The 20,758-nt window shown below is 36.1% G+C and overlaps 2 protein-coding genes across 3 annotated transcripts in view; one reads left to right on the plus strand and one right to left on the minus strand.

The window, feature by feature from the left end:
* Window positions 1-1,080: 1,080 nt before the first annotated feature.
* On the minus strand, window positions 1,081-8,167 carry LOC144445725 (replication protein A 32 kDa subunit-like). The gene is made up of 8 exons (XM_078135368.1): window positions 8,009-8,167; window positions 7,103-7,221; window positions 5,995-6,090; window positions 5,308-5,421; window positions 4,786-4,995; window positions 3,434-3,541; window positions 2,708-2,802; window positions 1,081-2,245 (listed from the first exon to the last, which is right to left on the minus strand). Exons 1-8 carry the CDS (start codon window positions 8,028-8,030, stop codon window positions 2,164-2,166), a joined length of 846 nt encoding a protein of 281 aa, XP_077991494.1. The 5' UTR covers window positions 8,031-8,167; the 3' UTR covers window positions 1,081-2,163.
* A 603-nt stretch (window positions 8,168-8,770) lies between these two features.
* The window catches only part of LOC144445526 (ethylmalonyl-CoA decarboxylase-like), a 91,957-nt gene continuing 79,969 nt past the window's right edge, over window positions 8,771-20,758 (plus strand). Inside the window, exons 1-3 of one of the 2 annotated variants that reach the window (XR_013481913.1) lie at window positions 8,771-8,880; window positions 13,548-13,911; window positions 14,555-17,190. Coding sequence is in view for 1 of the 2 variants with exons in the window: in XM_078135115.1 (XP_077991241.1) it covers window positions 13,584-13,911; window positions 14,555-15,213 (987 nt within the window). In the remaining variant the exon portion in view is untranslated. Of the gene's footprint in view, window positions 8,881-13,547; window positions 13,912-14,554; window positions 17,529-20,758 lie in introns of those variants that run through there. The other variant, XM_078135115.1, reaches the window with a different exon arrangement.

Raw genomic sequence — 20,758 nt, forward strand, 5'->3', positions numbered from 1 at the left:
ATACAAATACGGAAATGAAGGAATCATATTTGAAAACAGATAAAGTATTGCATATTTACTTTGAAATTGTACATTTTAGAATGAATAAAAGAAATAAACTTTGGAACAGCTATTAATATCGTCACTAGATGGCGCCCTTTCCCGGGTTTGTTTTGAACGGACGTAACCCCTTGGAGAGTACTTGATTGGTCAATACGAATCACCAGTCGGTCAGCCCACAAAGCGAACGTCACAGGGAGCCCAGGAACCATGTTATTCGTGTCACAAATGACTGACTGACTGACTGACTGACTGACTGAATAAATAAATAAATAAATAAATAGATAGATAAATAAAAAACAAACAAAATATGCAAGAGTAAATGAAGTATCATTGTATTAAACTCACAGATAACTATATAGACATGTGTACATGTATTTACAGGCCTGTATGCTATATAGTTTCTATATATACATTATATACAAATGTGGTGTTTGTATAGATAGTATATATAGAAACATAGTATATTATTTCAATAGTATACAGGCCTGTAAATACATATATATATAAAATATCCTGGAGTATAAAATATTTCATTTACCCACACATACTTTGGTTGTTTCTATATGTATTTGTAACACGGTTCCAGGGCTCCCTGATGTTATGACCAACTCACCAAAAGACAGCAGTGACACACACACACACACACACATGCATATTGCCTAATTCAATTTTTTAATTCCCAGATTTCAATATCATAGAGATTTATTGTTGTCGCTGATTTTAATATTTTCTGATGTAATAATAAGGTAATATCTTCAGTCTAGCCTCATTGTAGATAGAGGTATATATTAATTGGGATAATTTCTATTTTGGGTGTATGTTTTCTTACTTGGATTTTAATGTCATCGGACTTAAGTTATCTATAACATGTTTTGTAAAAGGTATACTGAGAGCAAGACACCATAAGAATCAAATGACATCACACACACACAAATTAAATAGTAAACATTGTCAAATGTTTATTGACATCAAAGTAATGCAAGAAAACACTACTTACAGTTGAGAACAGATATAAACCAAATACTGGCTGAAGAAAATAATTTCAATGACAGGGCTCTAACAGTAAAATAACCTGACTTGATGTTAAACTGTTGGCAGTGATTCATAACACATGTAACAATGATTTGAAATACACACTGATATTGTTGTGGGATGTATTTGTATAAGATTACTGGTTAGGCACTTAGTTGCCGTCCCGGTGCGGGTAGGTTTGTTGGTAGACTTAGAAGAAACATTAGTTTTCCGCAGAAGGCAGTGTTTTATACTTTTGTAAAAGGAAAGACCATTGAAACATCTTCAGAATAACTGCATATATTTCTTAAGACAACCAGACTTTAGATTTTTACGTTTATATTTTACCAGTGTAGTAGATTTAGGTACAAACAGAAAATGAATCAACAGAAAAGTGAATTTTACATGACATTAATTAGCAATGTGTTGTTGTTTTTCTGTTTTGACAGTCTATCAGTTCATAGACTACCAGTAGTAGTGAATCTATAGTTGAATAGACAGTCTACCAGTTTATAGACTAATGGTGGTTACCAAGCTTAGGCGTAAAAATAAAATATTGTGTGGTTCTGATTACATTCAATTTTAAAATAGGTGGGGGTAGGTAATTTTTAATTTTATTTTTTAATTTTTTTTTCACATGTGAGTATCTAGTTCAGGTAGTTATTTTTTTCTGTTATTTTCATATGGTCTGTGTGTTATTGGCTTCTTCTTATTAGATGTACAGCCATTACAGAATGGAAGAACAGTTTTATATTGTCTTTTTCAGTTGATGTCAGTTTCCGCATCCACTATTTCTTGCGAGACTTCACAATTTTCGCAATTTTCTATGTTTTTTCTCGAATATGTAAAAAAATAAGTTTAGGGTCGGCGTGAAAAACTAGGTGGGGTTGGTTAATCGAAACCAAATAACCTTTTTTATTTGGCCTTAGATAAGTGTCTACAAATGTATATCAGACTCTATATAATGAAATAGAGTGAAGATGTTTGTAAATTGTGATATAATCTCATGTTCAGTAAGTAGTTATTGTCTGACTGTAAATATCTAGTGGTATGGTTGTTGATGTTACTGTCTATCTTAGAAGTAGTATAGCAGAATAGAATAGACACTGTCTAACTGTCTGTAGACTTGTAATGGTCATCATCAATAGTGGAATAGATATGGCCTTCGTTGCTCAAAAACTCAATGGAATTCCTGCAATACAAACAGACCTAGGGCATTAGAATGACACACATCAAATACATTTTTGCCACTGTAACAGGTACTATACATACCCTGTAATATTCTTTGATACAAGTTTGTGTTTGCCCTTGTAACAGATCCTATGCACACCCTGCAACATTCTTTGGTTCTGGTCTGTGTCAGTTACAACAACACAGGGTCGTAATACAGCTGTTAGTACAGGCTAGGTGTCAACAGAGGTGTGACTACCTTCATGTAGATATTATTGTGGGTACACTGCTAATACATTTACACATACACAGGTGTGTAACAAGGTCTGTCATCTTGACATGACATACATGTAGTACCTGTATGTACATGCCTGTATACATGAAAGTGTATGAAAGGTGTGTCACAGGTCTGAATTTCTATAACCTGATAGCATCTCTGGTTGCTGATGAAGCTGGGACATGAATTTCTATGCTCAGTACTAACCTGATAGCATCCTTTGACAAGCCTCTTAACTGTTGGGATATAACATCTATGCTAACACCAGCTTCATCATTACAACTCTGTATGATTTGCTGCACCTGTTAACAAAACCAGATTTGAAATATTTATTTTTGGTATGACACACAAGTAATGAAGACAATTGCCATGATGTACTTGGTATAAATATCCCGAGATCTGTTAACCTCAACTCAGTTTCAAACCATTTTGTGCTAGTATTGTTGAGTACTCAATTCTAAATTGTATCAACCATTTCACTGACCATGTCAACATACTCTGCCATTGGTATTGTAATTGTCATCATAATTGTTGTCATTATCAGAATTCTCATGTTTCATTGTAATCAGCACTGCAATTGGCATCATAATTTGCATTGTCATTTGCAATGTACCAAATGAAATTGTAATCATAATCAGTATTGTAGTTTGCATTGTAATCGGTATTGTACTAAGCTGTTTCATCTCATGGCAGATCTCGCGAGAACAGAGGAGATCCCATGTGTGCCATTGCATTCATAGAAACCACACGTGAGGGTTGTCAAGCTGAAAGTGTCAAATACTTAGCAACACTATTGTTCTCAACATCATCACACATGGCTACGGTGAAAACTTGACCACGATCACATGTTTGACAATTGATGTTGTTAGGCATATCTGCATATCTCACGAGATCTGCAACAAGATGTAAAATCCCTTTATTTGGTAACCATACCTGTCTTTGTACATTACTAAGTCCCATGGTAGGCTGTGCTCCACTGTATCCACCCTGGTTTGCTGGATTCATTTGTGCTGGCATTCCATTACCCATTCCATTCATACTCTGTAAAGGAAAATCAATCCTCTATGGTTAACTAAAATTTTACCAGTAACATATAAAGCTTTTCTCGGTTTAACTCCAGTGTACATTTGCGACCTTCTCAAGCCATACACACCGAGTCACACTCTACGTTCTACAAACAAGAATCTGCTTGCAACAACTTACAGACAAGTCACCTATGGAGGTTATTCATTTTCATATGCAGCCTCCAAACTATGGAACTCTTTGCCACTTGGCATTCACCAAGCCTCCAGTCTGGATTATTTTGAACTGAAGACTTATTTGTAGACCAAAGCCTATGGTGTGCTTTAGCCATTCAGCACTACTGAACAGAACATTGCTCTGGAAATCGGTGCTATAGAAATTTGATTGACTGATTGATTGATTTAGTAGTGAGTGGTAGTGGATAGAATAATTGCAATATCACACTTTCCTTGCCCTAACTTGTATGTAATGGTGCAATAACTCTGACTGCACCCAGACACTTTGGCAGATTGATTCCCTTGAAGGAATAACATGCAGTCCCTTCAGTAGGAATACCTATCAATTATGTTTGAATAGTTGAATGGTAGTCAAGCAAATATGGTAAAATATGTATATATATATAAAGGGTGGTTGGTTTTTTATATAGCGCTTTCCACTCTGCTCAAAGCCCTTTACAATTATTACCCCTGGCACAGATCTATAGCGGCACAACAGCCCTGTATACTTCCTCAACTCCCTGGGGAGCATACAGTCCATTGCAGCCTCTTTAAGCATATATGATTTAAAGCATTCACATTGCATCTATCCTACCTAAACAACTGACATTTGCATCAGTCTACTGTGTATCAGTCATAAGTCTACTGTGTATTAGCTAGGGACTTGACGACTACAACCTACCTGCCAAATGAGGATTGCCACATTAAATCTATACCTTGGCATTCGCATTATTTTCAGCAGGTATGAATAAAACTTGGTTGTGATGTTCTCCTCAAATAAATATGGGTTTCAAAGTCATTCTACTTGGGTTCCATAGTAATGCTTGTTTTAGGGATAGCAAGTAGTTAAAATAACCAAGGTTCTAAACCAGTGCCTTTTTTTGTTGGGGGGGGGGGGGGGAGACTTTAAAGCTGCACTAGCTGCAACTGGAATGTCTTTTCTGAAACGAGATGTCTATAGACTTACAGGATATAACACAAGTTTGATGCCAAGCCTCTGACTTAGATGTCCCCAGACTTACACACAGTAACACAAGTTTGACTTACCGTACTGGTTGCATTCTGTGCTTTCTGTATATACATATGCGAGTGTACAACTTCCAATAGATGCATGGTTAATTCATTTAAATCTGTTAATGCACGCACTTTAAAAGCGCTTATGTTTCGTTTGCCGCCAAATGTACGGAGTTGACCTATGACCCTGACATAGGTATTTTCTGGAATAGGTCGTAATCTGTCAGAGTCTGCATCATTTTCCTGTAAATATATAAATAAACAGAGTTAAAGTTGAAGGAGGATACAAAACGAGTGTTGTAGTGGTCATGGTTGTTAGACTGACTGGCTTGTAATCAACAGTAATAAATAAAACTAATGATTAAGATACAAGTTGTTGTGACATAGAATGACCAGGGTATAAAACCAATATTTTTTGTTCACACGTGTTCAACCAGACTTGTGTGCAGTATGTCAAGAATACCAAAAATTGAAGGTTATTTTGCATTCATAACAACTGTAAAAGTTTACTCTTTATATTAGGAATCTACACTAGCCTAGTAAAACAAGACTTACATCAGTGTCAATCCACTGTCTGACATCAATAGGAGGTCCTGTCATGTCATCTACTTTATACAAGATATTAGTTGGTGCCTCCTGTACTCCTCTGACTAGACCAACTATTGTCACCTGGTGAAAATATAATATACATGATGTATTAGTTGGTGCTTTCTGTACTCCTCTGACTTGACCAACTATTGTCAACTAGTGAAAATATAATATACATGATATATTAGTTGGTGCTTTCTGTACTCCTCTGACTAAGCCAAACTATTGTCACCTAGTGAAAATATAATATACATGATGTATTAGTTGGTGCTTTCTGTACTCCTCTGACTTGACCAACTATTGTCAACTAGTGAAAATATAATATACATGATATATTAGTTGGTGCTTTCTGTACTCCTCTGACTAAGCCAAACTATTGTCACCTAGTGAAAATATAATATACATGATATATTAGTTGGTGCTTTCTGTACTCCTCTAACTAAACCAACTATTGTCACCGAGTGAAAATATAATATGCATTTTAGAGAGAAAGTTACACACAACTTGATTCATGGAGTCATGATACAAACTTCTTTACCAATACTGTATTAACTTTTATCTCCGCCACTTCTCAAGAAGTTAAGACATAAATACTCGATCCTGACATTGTTCATGAAGTTTGTGAAATACCAAATAATAGAATGAATCCTTTACCATATTAACTTCAACATCTCCAACTTTGAAATCTTCATCTGGTAATTTGATTAATTCAGCCACTGTGACTGGCATCATGTTCTGACTACGACGACCCTACAACAAAGTAATCATTAACAATAACTGTAACATTGTAAATATGTCATTTTAAAACCTCACTGTTCATTTCATACATTCAAAGATTTTATCATGACTATGCCCTCAATGTTTTATTTCAGATTTCTGGTCTTTAATGATTAAAGAACGGATCAAGGTATGGACGGCCCAGGACCGCAAGATGTGTGCATGTCAGTGTGTCTGTGTGCAGGGCTGTTGTAGTACTATAAGATCTCTGTACAGGCTGCTGCAGTACTGTAAGATGTCTGTGTGCAGGGCTGTTGTAGTGCTATAAGATGTCTGTACAGGCTGCTGCAGTACTGTAAGATGTCTGTGTGCAGGGCTGTTGTACTGCTATAAGATGTCTGTACAGGCTGTTGCAGTACTGTAAGATGTCTGTGTGCAGGGCTGTTGTACTATAAGATCTCTGTACAGGCTGTTGTAGTGCTATAAGATGTCTACAGTCTGTTGCAGTACTGTAAGATGTCTGTGTGCAGGGCTGTTGTAGTGCTATAAGATGTCTGTACAGGCTGTTGCAGTACTGTAAGATGTCTGTGTGCAGGGCTGTTGTAGTGCTATAAGATGTCTGTACAGTCTGTTGCAGTACTGTGAGATGCCTGTGTCCAGCGCTGTAGTACTGTAAGGTGTCTGTTCAGGGCTGTTGAACTACAAGATGTCTGTTCAGGGCTGTTGAACTACAAGATTTCTGTACAGGACTGTTTTAGATGTCTGTACAGGGCTGTTGTAGTACTTTTAAGATGTTTGTGTCCAGGAATGTCATAGTACAGCCTTGCATGCAGACATCTTCCTGAGTACTACAGAAGTCTTGTACAGACATTTGACAGTACTACAACAGCCCTGTACAGACATCTTATAACTGTAATTTGTCTGTACAAGACTTGTAGTACTTCAGGAAGATGTCTGCATGCAAGGCTGTTGTACACGGAAGACGTCTGTCGACAGGACTGTTTTAGTACTGTAAGATGTCTGTGTTTACAGCATTGTTGTTTACCTTTGATTTGTCTTGTGATGCTTGCATGGGTGACCCAAAACCTCCTGGTGAATTAATAAAACCAGCTCCCTCGTTGCCATAGCCACCACCAGACTCACCATAACCACCACCTCCAAATCCTTGGGATTTGAAAATATATAAGAAAATAAGCAAGAATGATTTACAAAAATGTAAGTTATTGGTTATTGCATGGTGAGTGAGTGAGACTAATACATCCATGGTTATTGTCAACATGTTGAGGACGTTTACTATTAAACTTTTCAAGAAAATTCAAGGTGTTCTCTAATTTCCTCACAATACTAGTAGTAAAACTAGTTTTTGAATAAAAATGAAGTATAAGACAAAATAGAATTTTTTTTTTAAAAAGATATAAAAATGATTTTTATTTTTTTTTTTTTTAGTATCTATTTTTTTTTCGATTAAAAGTTTGAGACAACTTGGATCTCTGACTGACAAGTTAACAATAACAACTAATAAATCTGACTTAGTCACTATGTACTCGTGTCATCTAGCCTCCTAGTCCTACAGTAGAACTTTTGTGAAATGGCTTTTGGGGAAGAAGTAGCAATTTTATTCAGAGAAATGAATTTTGAGTTTGCCTACTGTCCAACTTGTCCTTCCTGTGTTTTGCAACCCCCCCCCCTCCCGCCGTATATATCATGTAAACTATGGTATAAATCGAATGCAAACTGAAATTTGAGCTAAAGAACTATTCATGGTAATATCACAGCTAATATGTAGCTGCGATCATGGAAGTAAACTCACATGCTGCGATCGAGTCTCTCATAATATGGATGATGTACGTGAGTTCCACGATAAGCGAACGAAATAGAAAAACATAATCTTGAAGTTTATGATCTGTATCGGAATAATAAATATAACCTTCTGCACTTCACCGATACTTACCTCCTCCTCCTTGATTCCACATTATTGATATTGCAAGACGAAAATTCCACCAACTACTTTAGACAATTTCGAACGGAATGGCTGACACAGCAGATACGTACAAACAGCAACACACGTCTTTTATTGTCGCAAATCAAGATGGCGGGAAATTTTCAATTGCTAGCCAATCAGAAATGATCTTACAGGGGTAAGGTCTTGCTTAAAAAAGACGTATTTTCTGGCTTGACAACCCCATAAACATATTACTCCGAGAAGGAAAAACCTCTCTCAGGAAGCAAACTTCTGAGCTGTTATTTAAATAGTCTATATGAATGTACCTAACTCATTTATTTTTCTCATTGAACGATCCTATGTCTGACCAATCACAACTGGTGTTACAGAGACGCTAGACTGTCACAGGATGTCTGTTATTTACAGATGAAAAAGTTCGAATATTTGAATATTTTGAACCTAATATGTTGATATCTTATCACTTTAGAATTTATAAATAGAAATTTAGTATCTAAAACTGAATCTTTATTTGATCTTCAATTTTCATACGTCAGAGATATCGACGAACAGGCAGCTAAAATGTACCAATTCACTTCACTGCGTGACGTCGGTATCAATCGATAAATGCAAATAAGTCCACGACTCATCCCATGACCTTACCACCATGTAACCTCATGAGCCTTCGTTTCGAACAATGGCAAGTGGGAGGGGTCTCCTGTAAAGTTTCGTCATCAGTTTGGATAAATACACTCTGCAAACAAAATTTCCGTCACTCAGAGCGGATGTTGTCACCTTGTGCGATGCCTACTCAGCAAGTCTGGTGGTTCTAATTGATTGTTTTGCAGATTACAGACGATGAAACATTGCCGTTTTATTTACGGGTAAGGGAAACTAGGTATTCTTTAGCGATGGTATATCGTACGGTACATACAAGTTGCAACCCCAAATCTCTGATTTAGGTGATATAGCAATGTAAATTGTATTATGTTCTGATTGTTGTTTATGCATATAACTGTCAATGTTTACTAAGCTGCAAGAAACTCTGTTCTTGTTTTTGATTAAGATCATTGTATTTTGACCGTGTCAAAAGCAAAGATTGCACATTCTAAGCACCTTTTACGTACATGCAGCTGGTTGTGCATGCATCACTTTGCCGATATTGTCATTGAGTTGGCGCGCTCGCTGTACCAGTACCCCATGGCACCACAGGGAATAATTGACACAACGTTTAAATAACATTATGTAATCAGGTTTCTGCATTTTCCCACAAAATAAGAATTGTTTTGATCCAACCAATCGAATTTCACATCAGTAAATACTATTTACAGATACGATAAAATGTCATCGAATGACTAATAAAAGGAGAAATTATCAACATTTCTCTTGCGGTAGTTTAATTTGAATTCGCAATGATGTTCTTGACATATCTTTGACATATGCATTTGTGATTTTGTATGTAATTTGTAAATAAGTAAACAATTATAATTTGTAGTCACGTCCATTTAAAAATACATTTGTCCTCCGAAGGCAGTTCAAAAACATCATAGTGCCCTTGACATTGTGATGAACTCCCACTGCCCTGGCTTTCGTTCAGAGTTCAAGTGCTATTGTTATCTGTCACCATCGTGAACCATCAAAATCAAATTGCTGCGATTTTACAAATACAAAAATTGCCAGTTTGCAAGAATTCAGTGTCTCTGCAGAGTGAGCAATATTGTATGTAGATTTATGGGTATATTTGTCCCATTGTGGAGATTAGGGGAGAAATAACAGCTGACCGGTGTGTAAATAGTAAAGTTGACATTTGCATATTCCGATTGTATGTTGATACTGTTTTTGACAACAGCCAAGTTACATGTTTGTCAAAAATTAATACTTAATGAGTTTTTATCGGCTGGTTTTGTAAAAGTACATATTATCTTAGTTTTCAGATTAATATTTAACATCGCCATGACATGGAATGTTTGAAGTATTCTTTAAAAACTTGGAAATGAATAAAATTAAAAAAAAATAACATAGCTCAGATATTTTGTATCTTACCATCCTTAGTTTACATATACATTTTAGTTCATGTCATAGATAACCTACAAAATGTTTTGAAAAATTTATTTGAAATTCAAATATTTGCTTTTTCTTTTCTTTTTCAATGGTGCACCTTTGGTGTGTTTACTTAACCAGCTATATATCTACATGAAAGTGCTTCACTACAGACATCAGCTGTTCATGTTACTCATTTAAATACACCCTTTGATGAGATATTTTATTGTATTATAAACTGTACATGCATTACACAGACGTCCTTCATGCAGGTTCCACACATCATGTGGTCTAGTCCCTATACGGTATATTGCAATTTGCATCTCCACTCACACTGCACAGTATTGTCAAAGTTGTTACTCTAGAAGTCCTGAGATGCATGAGATGCAATTTAAAATTCATCCACAGCCACCCACACAGTCATTAACATCATGTCTTTATTAATTAATCACTAGATATTAACCAATAATACAGACCTTCAACTTCATAAAGTTAGTGTTTATTGAAGCAATTATGTAATCTCCAAATATGGTATATTTGCCAGTGCAGGATGCTATGTGTTATACAAGTTGTTCACATCATTATAACAGTTGGGGTTCACTGATTGGATGAATAACTTTCTGTGCTGATTGAGGGACTTTTACCAGACATGGTTTAGTTAGAGACAACGTTTGCATTCAGACTAAAAATCATGTTAAAAGTATTTCATTTGACCATGATGTCACTTTGTTCTCTCTAGTATGCTAGTACATTTGCAAGGCTCAAAATTAGCATGAATAGATTTCTAAAATTGTATATTGACTACCAAATGTATAAGGTGGTAGTCTGTTAGATTAGCAATCATATAGTAGTGTTATGAGTTGAGAACCCAGTAACAGACAAAGGGGAAAGGGGTGAAGTGACATATAGTTTTCCATATAATCAACCATAACTCTGTTTTTGAACCCCAGTATTAAATTGACCGAAAATTTTATGTATTTTTTGTTTGGACTACAGCCATTACAGATTGGAAGAACAGTTTTATATTGTCTTTTTAAGTAGATGTCAGTTTCCGATTCCACTTTTTCTTGCGAGATTTCACAATTTTCGCGATTTTATTTATTTTTTCTTAAATACATAAAAAAAAAAGTTTAGGGTCGGCATGAAAATCTAGGTGGGGTCGGGTGACCAGAAACAAACAATTTTTTTTTAGGCCTAACTACCTGAAATAGACACTCACATATAGAAAAAAAAATCTACCTACCCCACCCATTTCCTCAATATTTCTTTTCTCGTATTTACCATTTTTTATTCCGTCACAAAACAAGACAAAATTGATCCTTTCTGTCATCTTTATTGTGTTCTAAAATTTAGCATAATTGGAACAATTTTTTTAGGCATTATCAAAACACTGAATCTATAGAAAGTTGTAGCTAAAGGAGTTCACTTTGGGTAAATCCAACCAATGAAAATAGAACATAAAAACATAAAAGTTAAATTGGGCATCGATTTACAGGGCAATAATTATACTAAAATCCAGTCATATGATACCTCAGTGGCCACGTTGAAAACTAGGTGCCGCTAAATTCCTTCACCACTTTGTAATTGATCTACCCAACATTAGAATTGTTGAAAGTATATGTCACACAATATTTGTGGTGTCAGTGCAGTAAGGTCGTATCTGATATATGCAATTCTATAGGCAGATACAACCTTACTGCACTGACTGATTTGTATACAGTGCTTGCAATGACAGAGTGAAGTTATTTGATACTATTTCAATACAGTACTCTCTATTTAGCTTTAACTGCTTTGCAGGGTGAGTATAAGAGATATCATGTCACTCTACCTACACCAACCTGCTCTATATATAGTTGGTTATCTGGTAAACAAAATACTATATACAAATGAAAAGGCCATAAAACTCATCTTATCAAGCCATGAAATGTAATACAAGTCTCTGCTGTTTAATATTTCCCTGTTGTAGTAGGTAGAGTTTGTCAATGCTGTGATGTCAGCAGTTAAAGTATGGTGTCCTGGCTTTGAGCACAATGCGACAAAACGGTAGCAGAAACTGTAACATGCAGTGAATATCAGTGTTTTCACTAATCCATATGAATGAAATGTAAAATGAGAATGATACTATAAGACTGTAAATTGTGGATCATGTCCAGACATGTGTGTTTACAATAATAAGGTAACCAAAATGTATTGAAAGATGAAAATAGATACATAGATTGCTTTGTTATTATGCAAATGAAGTATATTCCAGCCAATTGTTGGATATTTGTCCATTATTGTACATGTACATTGACTAACAAGAGCGCCCTCACAGTCAATTAATGGAAAACTTATTGAAAAAGACTGCTCATGATGAAAACTAGTCAAAGAGTCAAGCAGTTTTTCTACTGTTTTTGCTAAGGTTTGGGAACCCCGGTAACAGAAAGGGGGAAAGAGGTAAAACTGGTAGTGCTTCCCATGCAATGTATCATAATTTTGGTGGGGAACCCCGGTAAAATAATGTGGGAACCCCGGTAGATTTTACCTACTTACCGCCCTTAAATAAAACACTGAATTCTACTAATAAATTAAATGTATACCTGTTACACAGATTTAAAGGTCAATAGACAGGGTACTATTAGATTTAGCAGTAGTCCAGGGCACATCTAGACTACCAAACTAACAGTACTACCAGTAGTCCAGGGTACATCTAGACTACCAAATTAACTGTAGTCCAGGACACAGACTACTAAACATTATATCTAGACTACCAAATTAGCAGTGGTCCAGGGCACATAGACTACTAAACATTATATCTAGACTACCAAATTAGCAGTAGTCCAGGACACATAGACTACTAAACATTGTATCTAGACTACCAAATTAGCAGTGGTCCAGGGCACATAGACTACTAAACATTATATCTAGACTACCAAATTAGCAGTAGTCCAGGACACATAGACTACTAAACATTGTATCTAGACTACCAAATTAGCAGTAGTCCAGGACACATAGACTACTAAACATTGTATCTAGACTACCAAATTAGCAGTAGTCCCGGACACATAGACTACTAAACATTGTATCTAGACTACCAAATTAGCAGTAGTTCAGGACACATAGACTACTAAACATTGTATCTAGACTACCAAATTAGCAGTAGTCCAGGACACATAGACTACTAAACATTGTATGTAGACTACCAAATTAGCAGTGGTCCAGAACACATAGACTACTAAACATTGTATCTAGACTACCAAATTAGCAGTAGTCAAGGACACATAGACTACTAAACATTGTATCTAGACTACCAAATTAGCAGTGGTCCAGGGCATGTAGACTTGCTAACATTGTATCATATTAGCATTGTATCTTGCCTACCAAATTAGCAGTAGTCCAGCACAGCACATAAATTGCTGTATAGATTGCTAGATTTATGTATCCAGAATTTACCATTTCCAACATGAAGTACGCAGTAAACAAGACTTTAGACATATATTATTTACCAATTTCTATCTTTATTTTTCAACAGATATTATATGTATCATTAAAACCACTACAAGCCACAATGTTGTTAAGGAGGGTTGTATCTTGTGGAAAATTCCACCATATACGTTGCATGAGTAATGGTAATGGTAATGGTAGTGGAAAGTACTACTATGAGTCAATGCAGTTTCCAAGGATCCACCTTAATGAACCAAGGGCAAGTCAAAGGATTGATCATTCCAAAGAACACGCCCCTATCAGCTTTGCTAAACAAATCACTTTCAATGAAAACGAACATAGACTGAACTTGAAAACCATGAATGGAGGTTCCATTGATCTCATGAAGGAAGATGATACGGGTATCGCCATGGTTACTATCAGTAATCCAAATAAAAGTAATGCAATGTCAGGTAAGTGTCAAAACTTTTGTTAAATTTGATTTATAAATTTGACATTCATTTGTTTCAAAATTATGATTATGGCTATTAGTCGTAATTCTTAACTGAATTAATGTAAATAAATTATCGCATTCATAACAATCGAACTGTGTTTAGTAGTATAAGCAAGATAGCAAGAAGAACAATCTCAATTTGCCAAATTATCAAATTACCTGAGCTTTTTCAAAATATTACATCGTTTTCTGGTGAACATTGACTGCTATTGCACTGTAATGGAAAACAAATTGTTTCAAGAGAATCATTGCCAAAGTTCAATCTATGCATGTATGTGTGTATGTGTTTATGTGTGTGTATGTGTGTGTATGTGCACGCATGTAAGCATATGTTTGTGCATGTGTATAAGTCTATGTGTGTATGGATGTGTGTGTAACAATTTGAAATGTCAAAAAGCTTTTCATAATAGTCAAGATCTAGGACAACATGGCACCCCCACCCCCACCCCTCCCGACCTCACCCATTCCTTCTGTAGATGGTTTCGAACATGTTGATTCACAGTCGAATACAAAACAAGACACATATACCATACATTGTAAAGTTAGCATGTCCATTTAGTAAGTTGTCATATCTCATAATGTTTCCTGCTTTTGATTTGTAGGCAGTATGATGGTAGATCTCCGTGACATAGTAACTGAGCTGGAAGACTGGAAACATGGCAAAGCTGTCATTCTACATGGGTGTCCTGAGTCAGGTGTCTTCTGTGGTGGAGCTGATTTGAATGTTGTTGGATCCCTTAAAACACCTGGTGAGGCAATCCAGATGTGTTTGTATATGCAGAACACACTCAATAGACTTCTACGTTTACCGTTAATCAGTGTGGCTGCCATTCATGGCAAAGCTATCGGAGGTGGCGCAGAACTTATTACGGCCTGTGATTTCAGACTTATGACACCTGACGCAGGTATTCAGTACGTACAGATCAATAACGGTATCACTCCAGGCTGGGGTGGTGGCAGTAGACTCACTCGTCTCCTTGGACCAAATAAAGCATTGAAGCTTCTTGTCTCAGGTAAAAAAGTGTCTACCCATGAAGCATTGCAACTTGGATTGGCTGATGGGATTTTAGATTCTAATGATGTCATCAACTCAGCCCGTGATTGGTTAAAACCATATACAAGGGGTGAAGGGGAGGTGATCCAAGCCATGAAATGTGTGGTAGTTGCAGGTTGTGAACATCCATTAGACAATGCTATGAGAAAGGAAAAAGATTTATTTGCCCACGTATGGGGTGGTAAAGCCAACAAAATAATCAACTAAACAATGCAAAAGTTATCCACTTGTGTTTAATAGCCTTTGTTCACATATTCTAATATCTATTAGTGTTTCTGCTGAGAACCCCAATAACAGAAAGGAGGGAAATATTTAGCAAAACTGGCATAGTTTTCAATGTATTACACATTAATTATGATGAGGAACTCCACTAAAATAACTGAGAAGCTCGGGTAGATTTTACCCACTGACCAACATTATCAAAAAAAAACAAAAGTCTATGTGTTGGGATTATCATCAGAGAAATCTCCTGATAACGCAGCATAAAGCAGTTCTTATCAGTTTCTTTTGATGAACGTACTGAATGCCAAATTATTTTATGTTCGTTGGTTATTTAGTACGGGAGTGCACTGAGGGTTTCAGTGAAATACATTTACACGAAATATGAGAAAATTGAACACTTTGATTGGTCAAATTTAAAGTTATCGTCCAGTAAGTTGTACTTTGTAATACAGGTATTTCCATGATATTTATGAAATCTGCATAGAAATATTTATTAATACCTTTCATGCAAGAAAAAAAAATTGATTTTGGAAATTTTCATTTGAAAATAACCTGTCTGTCCTTGTCTTAACAAATGCTGACTGTTTTGGCACATTTACACTTTGAAAGTGTTATCAGTCTGGTATAAGCAAAGGGAAACCCACGTAAATAATTTTGTACTTTTGGTATTTCATGTTTGCTGGGTTTGTCGTTATCGTCGTTCTAGGCGAGCTTGAATCAGCCGTACTACTATCACGTAGACTGTATATACTAAACCAGAGTGTACAGTTATTTAACTATAGATAGATTAGTTGAATATAACCAACATTTTATTCTTAGATCTTAAGTTTTCCAGTGTAGATATTATTATAGTGAATGTTCTTTCAAAGATTTATTCTAGTTAGTCTGTAAGGTATGCTGTGACGGGGCGCCCTCACACATTGGCTAACACCTCCCAGAGAGAGGAGGCCAGTTAGGGCGGAACGTCACGACATATCTTACAGTCTATATTCCAGTACATAGCAAATGCTTTCCAAAACCAGTTTTATTTTATATTGTTTGACCATTTGACTTTATTTGACTGCAATGATAAATATTGGTGTCAAAATACTACAACCATGGCAAGTCAGCTATAGGGGAAAACCAACACAGGCTCATAATAATACTGTTACATTATGTTGATATAACTTTATAGCTAATATCAAATAGAATATAACATTAGGATGTAGTTATTATTATGCAATGGTTACACATTTAACATCACTCAGTGTGTACACTATCTTGAATACAGACAGGGTGATTATATCCTTACATAACCAATTTACCACTATCACCACGATGTAATCTAACACATAACCAATGTACCACTTTCACCACGATGTAATCTAACACATAACCAATGTACCACTATCACCACGATGTAATCTAACACATAACCAATGTACCACTATCACCACGATGTAATCTAACACATAACCAATGTACCACTATCACCACAATTTAATCTAACACATCAAACAACAGTTTTAGTTAGTGTCTTACCTTGATTTGTCGATACATTGCTTTCAGTTGTACTAAGTAGAACTGTATATTATATGATATAAACCAAAATAAAAGTCCTGTGAAATAGAATCTCAAATATATATCACATCTCTGTATTAGTGAACAGCCTATAATCATATCATTTTGAGTGATGTCAAAGGTCAATATTATCACATGGTTCTGTTTTAGTGACATCACTGGATGATGTCAAAGGTCAGCATTATCACATGGTTCTGTTTTAGTGACATGATGTCAGGTCAAAGGTCAGCATTATCACATGTTTCTGTTTTAATAGTGACATCACTATGGATGATGTCAGGTCAAAGGTCAGCATTATCACATGGTTCTGTTTTATTGACATCACTATGGATGATGTCAGGTCAAAGGTCAGCATTATCACATGGTTCTGTTTTATTGACATCACTATGGATGATGTCAAGGGTCAACATTATCATATGATGTAAAGTAAAGTAAATTATTTGGGAATACCATCTAGGCTATGAGTTTACATGTCCTGCAATGTAATGAATGACTTGACATTTCTGATTCAGAAAGTTTACATGTTTAACACTTGAGTTAAATTCATTGCCATGTATTCTGAAAACCCGTAGAAATGTCAAAGATTGTATATAGAAATCTTGATCTTATACTCTAGCTGCTATTCGTGACTAAGGATAAGTTATATTTATCTGTGGTGTACTATACTTTATTATACATCGATATCTTTTATGAATTATGTTGGCATTCTGTGCAATTTATACCTGTTAACTTATAGTTCTACATGATTAGAATTTTTAATAAATATGGCATATTGTCAACAGCGGTGTATGTCATAATGTGTATGTGAGTAATGCTTAGGATGATAGTATGGACTATACAGTGCCATGGATAATTGCTACCTATATGTGTATGTGTGTATTGCCAAGGCAAGTAATTGCGTTATCTCTGCTCTCCCTGAAGGTAACAGGGATATACTGAGTGTGAGTACTAGAGCCCTCTTTGTAATTTATGTGTCCACGCTGAACAAAGTAACAGAAGCACTGAGACCTCTTCAAATGTATGTGTTCTTCCTGAACAAACTAATGGTACTGTAAACGAAACCATGCAATGATGTAGCCACGTGTTGCCATGACGACGTAAAACACAGACAAGTAAGAAATTTATTCCTTGTCTGTGTGTAAAACGACCAGAGTATATGTTCCATTTTTGGGTTTCATTGGCTTAGGCCATGGATGTATTAGGGGCCTATATATCCATGCTTAAACCATATTGGTCAGCGATTGATAAGCTACTTAGGTCGCTACTACGTCAATCCAATCCCCTTGTGTAGTGCGCCCTCTATAGTGGGAAAATGTATACACATGATGAGCTTATCTATGATAATAAACACATCAACTCATTGATCTACCCAAGTCATGATTTATGAACGCGGGGTCACGTGGTATTGGCCAATTTTACGAAATAATGTCAACAATTTACCTGATAAACCGCACACAAACGTCTCCAATGATATTAAAATATGGTTTATCATAAAACAAATAAAAGCCCGTGACACTTAAGAGAAGTCTGGAGACATTGCTCAAAGTTGTTACTACTTCTCCAAAATTAGTCGTAATCTGACATTTCTTGCCAAGATTGCCGCAAGCTTCACATAGAGGTCGCTCTACAACTGTGGAATTGGTTCTAGGTGTGAAATGTCCAATAGGGGTAGAGAATATGTTGAAGAGTGAAAATATAATATTTGTGAAAATAAAATATCAAATGGCCAGCATTAGACTCTCTCACAGTCCTCGGAGCTTCGCTTTACTAAAATTAAAGCTAAACGAATTATTTTGTATGTACCGATGCCAGCTAATTCACCGTACTCGAATATCCCTGTACTGTGCGCCCTCATCGACCATGATAGAGATAACCATTCGTTGACGTGTGACTGCGACGCTCCGTGTTATCGCGAAGCCTCGGACTTCGCGAAAATACGGAGCGTCGCAGTCACACGTCAACGAACATATATCTCTATGTGGTCGATGAGGGCGCACAGTACAAAGTTGTTCGAGTACGATGGAGTACGTTATGTAGATGGTATCGGTACATACAAAATAATTCATTTAGCGTCGATTTTAGTAAAGCGAAGTTCCGAGGACTGTGAGAGAGTCTAGGCCAGCATGTAAAATTCTAATGTCGCAATGTTATGTAGAAGGTGACTTCAATGATAAATGAAAAGTTGAATTCTCAAATGGAATATGAATTTCGTATTTGATCAAATAGCATGTAGTAGTCGAATGTCTCACTGTCAAATTAAATGGAAAGTCGCAGTGTTACTTAGTCTACTCTGTATTAGTACCTCAATTATTCTGTCTTCTATAGTCTCCTCATTATGTCTCACCTCTACTGCTCATCAACGAGTCTCTCCTGCATGACGCTCCCCTCTAATACCCCCTGAATAAATCTCATATCCTAACTTAATCATCACGAGATCATTTATTGAGTGGTTTCATCTACAAAATAAAAGCCACCTTGAGTTTCGTTATGGAATTAACATGGTACGGCATAATGGAAATGATCAAGTTATTAAGTCAAAGATAAACGTAGTTACAATTGACAGTATAGCATATTTAATAAGGATGTCTTGTCATAAGCCGTTTATGTAGAGATAGTAATGAAAGGTTATCAATATTTCAAGTGGCAAGATTTTGTTCCCAGTTAGGTGCATCACAAGCACCCAGACCTGTGTGAAATGATATCCATAGCACTATAGTACAGTGCTCTTGTTATCACCTTTCTTTTCGAATTTCATAATGGAATTACAGACTTTATGTTCAGTTAATTTTAGCATATGACCTACTAGATACAATGTTAAATGATACCTTATATAGCAGCTCGATTACAACATATAATGTAATAATTTTGTAATATTCAAGGGCTGGTGAAATCCTCGTGAAATCCCCTGAGCTTCCTGAGAAGACATTTCCAAAACGCTTCGGCTTATTATAGAAACTGTTTAATTTTGGGATTTGACAGCTCGGGCAAGTCAAGACGCATATCTTGAAAACGTACATAGTACCTTGGATGAGTATTAGTAGTTACTGTTTTATTGGTAAAATGACTTTCAGATTGCTGTATTTTTCTGAAGCAATGTAAATGAAATCTTTGTTCAACTGTCACAGTAATAAATCACAAAAAACGAATGCCGGAGACAAATTAAGACATATTGAAGCAACATCCATACGCTTCACACTGCGATTCTGGTGTTCAAACACATAGTCACATGACGAATTCAACCACAACCATCATAAGAGAGTAGTCTAGCTACATTTCATACAACGCCTCACATGAATATTTAAATTAGTGAGATGAGTGCACGATATACCAGTCACTTACTCATACATATAAAGGCATGTGAACAGTGAAGGACAATTTGTCCTTTACACAATCGACTGTGAGGGCGCTGTACTTCAGTCTGTGTATCCCCATGGGGAATTACTGTTGCTGTGTTACTTACTAGTACTAGTCCATTCAATCATGAAGCACTGCTGTGTACTATACTGCACATGACGAGGATCGCAGGTCCACCCATCAATATCACCTACAAAACCCATGTCTCTGTTTCCATCAGCTAATTAAAACAAGAGACGTCGTAGAAAATGTGCTTCTTCATAGCGACCCTAGTGGTAAAATTACACAACGTTCGATCTTTCCAATAACTGGACTATGGCCTCCTCGAGCTCCTACGGAGGCTTAATGAGGACACAGGAGTAGTTTTTTTACCAGCGGCAGTAATTTTTTTTACAGTGGCAGTAGTTTTTTTACAGTGGCAGTAATTTTTTTACAGTGGCAGTAGTTTTTTTAGTGGCAGTAGTTTTTTTACAGTGGCAGTAGTTTTTTTACAGTGGCAGTAGTTTTTTTTACAGTGGCAGTAGTTTTTTTTACAGTGGCAGTAGTTTTTTTTACAGTGGCAGTAGTTTTTTTTACAGTGGCAGTAGTTTTTTTTTTTACAGTGGCAGTAATTTTT

Source organism: Glandiceps talaboti, chromosome 14 (assembly GCF_964340395.1).
Source record: "Glandiceps talaboti chromosome 14, keGlaTala1.1, whole genome shotgun sequence".
NCBI lineage: Eukaryota > Metazoa > Hemichordata > Enteropneusta > Spengelidae > Glandiceps > Glandiceps talaboti.